This window comes from Etheostoma spectabile, chromosome 15 (assembly GCF_008692095.1).
Source record: "Etheostoma spectabile isolate EspeVRDwgs_2016 chromosome 15, UIUC_Espe_1.0, whole genome shotgun sequence".
NCBI classification, from domain to species: Eukaryota; Metazoa; Chordata; class Actinopteri; order Perciformes; family Percidae; genus Etheostoma; species Etheostoma spectabile.
Window position 1 is genome coordinate 32,627,774 of NC_045747.1, and position 10,759 is coordinate 32,638,532.

Here is a 10,759-nt window from a genome sequence, read left to right on the forward strand (position 1 = left end):
CTTCTGTCCCATCTTTGTTGGGAGACGTACATGCGCATTAACTAGGTAAGGACTACTAGCCATTAAGAAGCAGTGGATGAGGCCGTGCCATGCTAGCAGCTAGGTGAGCATTTTAAGGTGTGTTACAAAGTGATCCATGTTCGTCTCTGAAGTAAAGCTGGACTACAATAGAGCTGTTTGGAGCAGATAGTGAACAGTGTTTTCTGTTGGAGACGCTAAACCTATAACGTGCACAAAAAAGACATATACCACAATGAAGGAAGGGGAAAAAAGCCAAAAAGCATAATATGAGCACTTGCCAAAATGTCAAAAAAACAGAGCCGGAACGCTGTGTTGACTAGCCAGAGCAAAGCAAGACTATGGGTATATAAAGATTAAATTAAAAGGTCCCACACAGGTGTCACAGAGGTCTAATTAGCAGGGTCCTAATATGAGTGAATCAAAGAGCAGAAATGTCTGGCTTGATGTTGTTCAGTGTCATAAAGTCATCACATGCAAGACAGCCACAGTTGTGGATAAATCTCTGTCATGATGCCCACCTGGTGATGAAGCCCACCTGCTGTTTGGAGTATAATGGTGTGTTCCATTTCAAGAGGGAAGTTGAAATTCCCAGTTGGAAAATTTCAAAGTAGGACTTCCAACTCGGAAGAACCGCACCAACCCCGACCAAAACCGAGCTCAAAATCTAACATGGCTGCTCCGTGCATCATGAAAGCTTAATATCTGGTTTATTTGCATTGAGAGATGATCTTATGGGAGGTTCCCCATAACTATCTCTAGCTATAGTGAAGGGTATGTGATGATGTGGGGGGGGGGGCTATTTTAATTCCAAAGGCCAAGGGAACTTTATCAGGATGCATAGTATGCTAATCCATGAAATAACTGGCCTTTAAACATAAAAATGTGCCTGCCTCTATGGGAATTTAACATAGGGGAATGTATACTTATGCCCCCTGTATCTTAAGGCATAACATTTATTTATTTACAATACATTATTCATTCACAAAGAAAATTGGTCTCCTTAAAAGGTTGGATTTTCCTAAAAAAAAATTAATTAAGGCATTAAGATCAATTTCCATAAGATGTTTTTTTTATTCCTCTTTTTAATCAACTGGGTATGTAAACCTTCTCAAGCCACTGTATCTGTGGACATGTTGCTATGCTGTTTGTATGAATAAAATACAGCCTGATGTGTTGTTATCAACTGGTATTGCTAGAAATTGCTAACTGGGGCCACAGTCAAACCCCACTGTGAAATAACAGTTATTCCAACTTGTTGTAATGGCATGTGGTCTACTCGGCTCGTCATTCTCAGCTCCGGCTTCTGACTTCCGAGGTAAATGGAACGCATCATTATGATCCAGTGTGAGCACCAGGTCAGATGCTGCAAAGGCCCATGCCTGGAACAGTTTTAGCTATTGGATAGTGAGGGTAATCTGTCAGGACTGGATCTGTAGAATGGGATGGTTTTTTTAAACTGCATTTTTTATCTGAATTACTCATTATTTCTAAGGTATCATCTGCAGAAATTGTATACCAAGCATTTGGGCCCTTACAGCATCTTCCCCTGTCTTTTGAAACCGGAACATCATCTGGTATTTATCAGTTGAAGTATCAGTATGGCAGCTACCAGGCTTGACGAAATGGGCTATCTGCAGCTCTCTCTGGCTCCATTCTGCATTGCCCACACATTAGAGTGGGCTGTGGAAGCAAAGCATTTTGGGATGTTGTAGTGCTACATTGCATGCAGAAAATAAAACAAGTAGAAGAGCAGAGTTATATAGACCAGGTCAAGCAGAATAGAATAGAGATTCTACTCCTCACACACGCACACCCACATGCATGCACGCATGCACGCACGCACACAGACACAGACACACACACACACACACACATATACATACATACATACAGGTTTAACCAGTCATATTATCTGGATCCCTGTATGTCTGTGCTTGTCATTGAAGCTAATGTTGAACCAAACAATCACAAGGCCACCGGCAACATCACTCACTCCTGAGAGGGTCAAACAGATCAAATGGAACTCTTTCTCCCTCTCTGCAGCTCTCCCACCCTCATTCTTTCTCTTTCTCTCTCTCTCTCTTGCTGCAGTGCACTCAGACAAGGGTTTCTAGATGGGCTGTCAGTCTCAAATCACACCACTAATCTCTGAAACACCCTGATGCATGCAACCCCTCCTCTCTCTTTCACCTTTGCTCTCTAGATCTCGCTCTCTCAATCACAAACACACACATGCATACACATCATATAGATATCATCATCATCAGTTAGGCCTGATAGTAGCAAACCGCCAGCAATGGTGTGTGATTAATAGCCTTCTGGCTATTGGTCTCACAAAAACATCAGAGGGGTAGTAGTGTTATTATCTTTTAGGTAGGCTTCCGCCTACAATAGAGAATAGAAGATCTTACTTGCTTTCCCTGGCCGGGGCCTTTGCAGAAGCTTCTGTACGGTGAGCAGGTCCTCGGTCTTCACCGCCTGCAGCAGTTCCTGATCTTTCCCCATCTTCCGCTCAGAGCCGCTCTACTCCCGCAGCATCCTCCGAGACAGCGGCGCTTCAACCCAGCCTCACCACGCGGAGGGTGCGTCTACAGCGGCCACGAACAGCCTCCCTCTTCCTCCCCCCTGGTCCCTGACTAGATGAGACCACCTAAAGCTCAGGCATATGATTGGGTGAGAGAGGGAAATGATAGACTGGGTGGGATGGAGGGATGCTCTCGGGTTCCCCCAGCTAAGTGCAGGTAGCACCGCTGGATGTGGACGGCACCGGGGGCGACGGGGCCGTTCTAGATTCTGGTATCAGAGCGCTGGCGTCGCGTGCGTGATATTTTGAAGGTAGAGATGATTGGTTTGTCGTTTCCACGGTTTGCTCGCGCTCCTCATCTCATAACGTCGGGAGGCTGATTCGTCTCCCTTGCAGCTGCATTCCGAAAACAACGATTGAAACCGAACGGGAGACAGCCTCGCTGAAGAAAGGGGACGTCAAACGGACTGATGAAGGCTCAGGAAGCTATAGAGTGATTGTGCGTTTAAAAATCGGATGAGCGCGGTGTCCGTTTCTCCCGAGGTTGCCGCTCTCGTGCCCTGCGTCGTAAACACAATCCAGGGCTGCTGCTGCTGCAGCCATCGCTCCGCGTGCACTCGGGCTCTGTATTTGGTAATGGTTTTCTCCGCGTGGGGGGCAGGGGTAGTGAGGGGGTGGGGTGTAGTGTGGGGAGGGGGGGGCGTACACGCGCCCGCGCGCTCTACAGCTGGCCCAGCTCGTACCGCTAAATGGCTCGTGCTGGAACTTGGGGGCGGACCACGAGCGCGGTGCTCTCCCGCCTCCTGTTTTCATCTCTCTCTGGCTCTGTTTCTACAGAGAAGCTGCGGAGATTTATTCAGCTGCCAAGGAATTGGCACTGACAAAGTCAATAATCAATGTGTTCAACTCTCTTCTTCTTATTTGATATTTGATACTATGCTATAGTGAAGCTATAGCCTATACTATAACTATAGCCTACCTTTTCCCCAAGTGATGCAGAGTTAGGTATGTAATCCATTACAGTTAGGCCTAGTAAACGCACGGTCCTCTATCACGTTTTATAAAGACACACCTGCCTCTCTGTAAAAAATCTTCCTGAGCAGGTGTGTAGATGAATTCTAGCTCCCCTGAAAACTGGCCCCGCTCTCTTTTTTCCTATGGCACTGCACAGAGCAGCAATGGTCTACTGCAGCAATAGGCCTATTATGTCTACATCATATTACACAAAGCATAAATTGAAGCATGTAGGAGGAAAACAAAGATAAACGTCCATGTAAGGGTGTATGCTTACTGCACAATGACAACATGTTGTTGTTAAGTAGATAAAATGTTTACCATGTTCATCAAGTTTAATGTGCTAACATTTGCTAATAGGCTAAGCACCAAATATTAGCATTAAACACTTCGGCAATGTGGACCTTGTTTGAAAGTATTTGAAAATGTAATGAACGGTGTGTGGATGGATGAAAAGTTAGATTTGTAGGCTATAATATTTAACCATTTTCTTTTGCCTATTTGTACCGCTAAAATACATAGGCCAATCGAGCATTACGAAAATTAGTTTTGTTAAGGTGTTCGCAAACATTAGTTGACCGGAGCTTATCTGTGTTGCCAGATCTTGTTAAAGTTCGTTCATGTGACAGCAACGAGATTATTGGCTTGTGAAGAATGGGTCAAATATTTACTTTGGTAACTATGGGGCGAAATAATTGGTCATAATCTGAATTCATGTTCACTTCTTCCATTGAAATCCTACACCCAGGACCTGCAGCTAGTCTCCTAAAGAGGCGTGGCAGTGGAGAAACCCATGTGACACAGATGGAGGAAATTACTCTGAGTTGGGGCGTCTCAGTTCTAACCTGAAACTTTGACCTGATGATGGTGCTGGATGAAAAGCTAATGGATCACCAATGTTATCCAAATTCATTCCAAGGGCCACATGAATGTGTGTAAATTTCATGGCAATATTTATTTCACACAAAACCCCAAATGTCAACCTCATGGTGATGACATGGTATATCTGTACAAAATTACTTGGCAATCCATCCAATAGTTGTATTTCAGAAGGGCCACAAATCTGTGAAAAACGCTACAAAGCCAGTATAGTCAGTAGGTCATTGTAAATCAACCGGTTGGCTGGGTTATGACTGGGTTATGACTGGGTTATGACTGGGTTATGACTGGGTTATGACTGAAAGAACTACATCACGGTTAAAAGAGGCTAAAATGAGTTTTTTCATGAGGTTGGCGTCTCCTTTAGAGATAGGGTGAGAAGCTCAGTCAGTAAGGAATGGGGATTAGAGCCGCTGCTTCTTTGCGTCGAAAGGAGCCTTTTGAGGTGCCTTGTGCATCTGGTAAGGATGCCCCCTGTGTGCCACGTCCAGCTGGGAGGTGGCCACGGGGAAGACCCAGGGCTAGGTGGAGAGATGATGTTTCCACCCCCAGTCACAGCTGGTTAATGTGGCTCGGGAAAGGGAAGTTTGGGGTCCCCTGCTGGAGCTGCTGCCCCCGCGACCCAACCCCGCATAAGTGTGTTACGATGGATGGATGGATAGATGTCATTGTAAATATTGAGTTAAAGGGGAGCGATTATATAGCATTTTCAGATTCATTGTTGTGTTTTGTGTTTTTACTCAAACTAAAGCTTTACTGTTCAAAAAACACTGTCCATGGCTGCTGCAACTGTATTCAGCCTTTGCATAAGCTTAGTCTGCTCTGATTGGTCAGCTTTCTTTATCACCATTCCTGGTGTATCCACAGCAGGACTTTGTACAGTGAAAAACACCAATGAATGTCCAAATATTACACAACTGGACATGATTCAGCAGTAATGTGACCCAAAATTGGGGAGAAATTAACAACATTGGCAGCCAAGATGACATATTTCCCTGCCGTTAGCATGCAGCTACTAGTTAGCAATGGACAGTACTAGAATATAGTGGTACTTTTACAGTCAATAAAGTCTTTTACACCAAATACTACCCAACCGGATATATGTCAGCAATAATGTGACCTGAAATTGGGGATACATGAACAACATTGTTGGCATAGATTACAGCTTCTCTGGTGATAGCATACAGTAGGCTACTTGTAGCCTGGAGCAGATGACCAATCATGGCAACCCAGCTCCGTTACGTGACACGAAGCCGAGAGTAGAAAAACCCGTTCAGAACATTGGGATATCTGAGGGTTTTCCTCATGGGGGTTTCTCTGAAATATTTTTACGTCATTATTTGAAGCCTTGGCCACATTTAACATGAAAATCCAACGTTGTAACAGACAGAAAATACAGAAAAGCTTAACAGGGTCCCATTGACACTAACTGACTTTGTTGACTGAACAGAAGCCTAGCCTGTTTATTTACAACTGGTTTAACTTGTTCCGTGATTCCTCCACTCTTTGTCAAAATCCATCATCAGGTCAACATTTTGACCTGTCCAGTTCTTTGGTTAGTGACCAAATAGGGCCTAACATTCCCATCAGCCTTTCATTCTTATGAAAACACTTGATAATATATTTAAGTGGAATAGAAGTGGCTATTTTAAATCCTCCGGTATATATCACACTGCTCTGAAAACGTTCCTGTCCTCACAGTGCCACTCATTTTCATTTTCTGTATGTTTCTGTAATGACTGTATTTAAAGAAATAGTTCTACATTTTGGGAAATACTTTTTATTCCCGTTCTTGAGTTAGATGTGAGGATCAATATCACGGCTATACAATAAATATAACGCTAGCCACTGGCAGCAGGTTATCTTAGCTTTAGCACAAAGTCTTCACCCTGTTCCCAGTCTTTGTGCCAAGCTAACTGCTTCCCATTGCTTCATATTCACTGTAGCCAAAGATAGGGAGAATCTTCTCATCTAACTCTCAGCAAGAAAGCGAATGAGAGAATTTCCCAACAATGTCAAATAACACTTATCCTTCAGATTCCATTTTTAGACAACATATAAGAGTACACTAAGTTTTTATATTTGGAATATTTCAGAATTTTTAAGGAATCCAGTCTCTCCACAAAGCTGTATATCCTACATATAGACCCTACAGTAAATGCAGATGCGTCATGAAGACAATTGGAGAAAGCAAAGCACATATCAGTGATTTTGACCCTGACTTCTAACTGCAACAAATAACTTGTCTTCTTTCTCTGTCCAACCTCCTCCAGATTTTTAACTCCACTCTCCTCTCCATTGTGTGTGTGTGTGTGTGTGTGTGTGTGTGTGTGTGTGTGTATGTGGGCAGTGTGCCGTGCCTGGATGCTGCTCTCTGCCTCCTCCACATATCCAGTAAGTTATGTAAGAATACTGAAGAGTAGCCCATGAGCGTATTTATAAGTCTGTCTCTGTTAATGCAAAAGCTGCTCCCTTTCCCCACACCTGATGTATAAATGCTCATAATTTTAGAGTTTACCTGCACCACTCATACCTCCCTCTCCATCTTTCTGCGTGTCCGCGTGTCATTGTTAGACAGATTTAATATTATGTCCAAGGGAAGAAACTGTAGATTCCTGAGCTACTTACTGTAGCCATATTTATTACACACCCAAAGGGAGACCTGTTCTCTTTCTCTCTATCTGTGTGTGTGTGTATTGTGTGGTGTGGGGAGTGAAATTCCTTGCCAGTTAGGTACTTTCTCTTGGTATTAAGAGAAATTGGTGCATGTTAGCTTGCACACATGAAAAAAAGACAGGGGACTGTTTTGAGATAAAGCAAACACTACAACCTGTAGTGCTTAAAAGGACAAGGAAAACTTTGACCTTTTGGCAGATATATAAAGAAGCAGCAGACATGAAGTGCTTGGATAAATATTTAATAGACAGTATGTAGTGGCAAAGTGTCATACCATCTCAGTAAACATTTTACCCATAGAATGTATTCTCATATCTAAATAAGATGTATCTAAATATCTCTTTCCATTTGAATCCAGAAGCATATCTTTCTGCAGTGACCCATCCTGACTGCATGGTGGTTAAGGGTTTGGAATAGCTGTTTAGTGTGTGGTTAAAGGGAATAGTATAGTAATGCTGATCAGGCTGACTCTACACACGAAACCACACGAGAGTCACTCCATTTGACAAGAACTGAAATAGGGCTGTTGTGTGAAGAATTCAGAAAATCAAACACTGCCCCCAAGTGGCCTGGCACAAAGCACGCGCCTCCTGGGAAGGCTTTCAGTGTTCAGCCTCGTTATTGGAACTATTGAGATACTTAGAGAATGAACAATGATAAGTGAAAACATTTGTCTTTTTGTGCCCATTTTAAGATAAACCAGTGGCTGAAATATGCACCTACCATTGCATATTGTTATACCAAGTTGTAGGAAAGTACATTATCACAGTCAGCACATCAGCTTAAAAATGTGACAAGAAGAAAAAAAACATCTAATATACAAAACACTTTGTTGCATATTACTGTTTTCTTTGTTTGATTTTGGTGCATTTTCTTAAGAAACGAAACATCAGAAGGTTCAGAGTATTCTGAAATTGGGCAAACTAGCTAATCTCCATGCAACAGTGGATTTAGTTGGTCATTTGAAATTAGATTTAGTGACTGAACTCAGATAAGGAACATACAAAACTTTGAAAAATAGTTTTGCATTATAAAACTACTGTAGTTAGGGCCTTGGACTCATATGGAACTAGTGGTGGAATGTAACTAAGTACATTTACTCAAGTATTGTACTTAGGTACAATTTTGTGGTTAAGTACTTGTACTTTACTTGAGTCTTTTCTTTTCATGCCACTTTCTTCTTCTACTCCACTACATTTCAGAGAGAAATATTCTACTTTTTACTCCACTACATTCATCAGCTTTAGTTACTAATTACTTTACAAATTATTTATGCACAAAAAACACATGCAGTTTATAAAATATGATGTTTTATACTAAGTTAAACTACCCAACAATATATAAGCATACAAGTCCAGCTGAAATGATTAGACTATTAAACACCTACTGGATTGACAGAACTGTTTGAAGTGCTTATAATACTTTAAGTACATTTTCCTGATTACACTTAAATATTTTTACTTAAGTAACCTTTTCAATGCAGGACAGAGTATTTTAATAGTGTGGTATTAATACTCTTAGTTACTTCATTAAAGGATCTGAATACTTCTTCCACCACTACTTGGACCTTGCTGAAATCCGTAGTTACGATAATGAATTACTTTTCTGTTTATACGTTACACATACTTTATAACATTTACGGGTTTAAAAAGAGCACTTGAATGCGTCTCACTATCGGCCTTTTTCCATTTTCTAGCATGTGATTGGTCGAGTTGCACGTCCATCAAAACTGATGACATAGCAAGCAGTCGGAGTGAGGGGAACAGGTTGAAAAGAGAGGCTTGTATATTCAAATACTGTTGGTTGCAGAGTGTAACCGGACCTAACACGCAAACTGGTGAGGGCTACTATTGTGCTTTGTTTAATTTAATACTCGTTGTTTGTTTCTCTACTTGCTACATAGAAAGACTTGCTTTCTAATGCATGAAAAATCCATTCGCGCATTCAAGAGCTTTGCCATGGCAAGATTACTGTGAGCTATCGCGTTAGTACTTGTGTGTTACCGTTAGCTAACGTTATTTCATAATATTACAGCCAAACATTTAATATTAGCAGCGGTTAATTTAAACTTATTGATTAACTCCTTTTTTGCAACTACAATTCCAACCCACGGTTGTACTTGTTCATTCTCGAATAACATACGGCAACATAAACGGCAAAGTCCTGTGTTGTTCTGCTAGCTTAGCACTATGAAGCTAATGTCGTGACTGTTGATAGTATGGATGAACAATTTCTACCTTTTTTTTTTTTAAATCATGAGTTAGCCCAATACACGCCACTGACCCCCTAAAAGAAAATTCGCAATGTTACGATACATATTTAACATAATTGAATTACCCTTCCAGTTATTGTAGGTCGCAAATGGTTACATGGCATCTGTTGGCAAACTTAACCAGCCTTTTGTTTGCTGTGTTGTTGCTAAGATCCTCTCAAGTGTATGTTATAGACGGTATATAAAAGGTGTATATACAAGCAAAACCTCCTGTAGACACTCCATACTGTTATCTACTAATACTTACCATGCTCAAATCTTCAACACTACAAAGCCCATGAGTTAAAACGTAGATTTAAATAGTATTGTTGAAAGCTCATTAACTATCCTATGAATGCTTTTAGTGGACATCTACAGTATTTGTCAAGCGTCTTTTAATAGGAAATTGATCCTAACTATTGCAAATTGCGCATTTGGTCTTACTAGCATAAGAGTTTTATCATCTATTTCAAAAGAGGAAAGCCATCTTCTCCTCTCCGGGATTTAGATAGGGCACACAAAATATTAGTAACTATCAGTTTAAAATAAGGCAAAGCCTCTTAAAAGATTGAGAAGTTTGATGGATTCACACTTGATTGAAAATGAGAGGTTCGCAATTGCTTCAGTCTTGCAGGAAAATAAGTCCTTGCAGTTCACAGGAAGTTCACGAATAACTGAGTCACATTCTGAGGTACTTGGAACGTCTTTATGCTGCAGTATGTGCTTGTTTGGGACTCCTACACTTCCGATGGCCAACCATCAGTCTCAATGCAAATTAAAATTGCTTTGAATACACAGACGGACAGAGACAGACACCAGTGGATCAAGGATGGTTGGCAGTAGTGTTTCATACACTTGTTAAATTCCAGGATTGTGTGTCATGAGGAAATCCAGCTATTTAAGTATTGATTATGCTTTCATCTGAAAAACCTGCTTTTATGAAAAGAAAAACAATTCAGTTTGGTGGCTTTTTGTAAGTCTTTGGGAACTAACTGAGACCGTTCCTCCTCTACTTGAGTTATGAGAGTTGACACATTGGTTTTAAAGGAAGCTCTTGCCCCCTTCCCCTCCCTTTCCACTGCAGGAAGGGCTCAGCGCAGCGTGGGTGCCCAGGGAGCCACTGCCTGAGTGCGGGGAAAACAGCGGCCGAGACCCCAAAGACATGAATCACACCAAGGGTGGCCTGGTCATCTTCACTGCCAACTCGCACCCCGCCAGCCGCGAGCTGGGAAAGAGGATTTCAGAGTGAGTACAGTAAATTCCTAGTATAAACAAGTCGGGCTGTAGAGGTAAGTGTATGCCTATCATCCTACCTACTGCATGTGATACCTCACACCAGAACTCTCTTATCTTGCACCTACAGTGGCTTGCATAAGTTTACACACCCATGCTAA

The 10,759-nt window shown here is 41.8% G+C and overlaps 3 protein-coding genes across 3 annotated transcripts in view; 1 reads left to right on the forward strand and 2 right to left on the reverse strand.

The window, feature by feature from the left end:
• The window catches only part of caskin1 (CASK interacting protein 1), a 125,568-nt gene extending 122,376 nt beyond the window's left edge, over positions 1-3,192 (reverse strand). The window contains 1 exon segment of the mRNA XM_032538032.1: positions 2,433-3,192. Coding sequence (XP_032393923.1) covers positions 2,433-2,526 — 94 coding nt within the window. The 5' untranslated portion in view covers positions 2,527-3,192.
• LOC116703354 (neurabin-2) overlaps positions 1-10,759 on the reverse strand; it is a 163,780-nt gene that overhangs the window by 87,613 nt on the left and 65,408 nt on the right. The gene's annotated exons all lie outside the window — the stretch shown is intronic.
• LOC116703356 (phosphoribosyl pyrophosphate synthase-associated protein 2) overlaps positions 8,794-10,759 on the forward strand; it is a 13,184-nt gene continuing 11,218 nt past the window's right edge. Inside the window, exons 1-2 of the mRNA XM_032538031.1 lie at positions 8,794-8,951; positions 10,450-10,610. Coding sequence (XP_032393922.1) covers positions 10,528-10,610 — 83 coding nt within the window. The 5' untranslated portion in view covers positions 8,794-8,951; positions 10,450-10,527. The remainder of the gene's footprint in view (positions 8,952-10,449; positions 10,611-10,759) is intronic.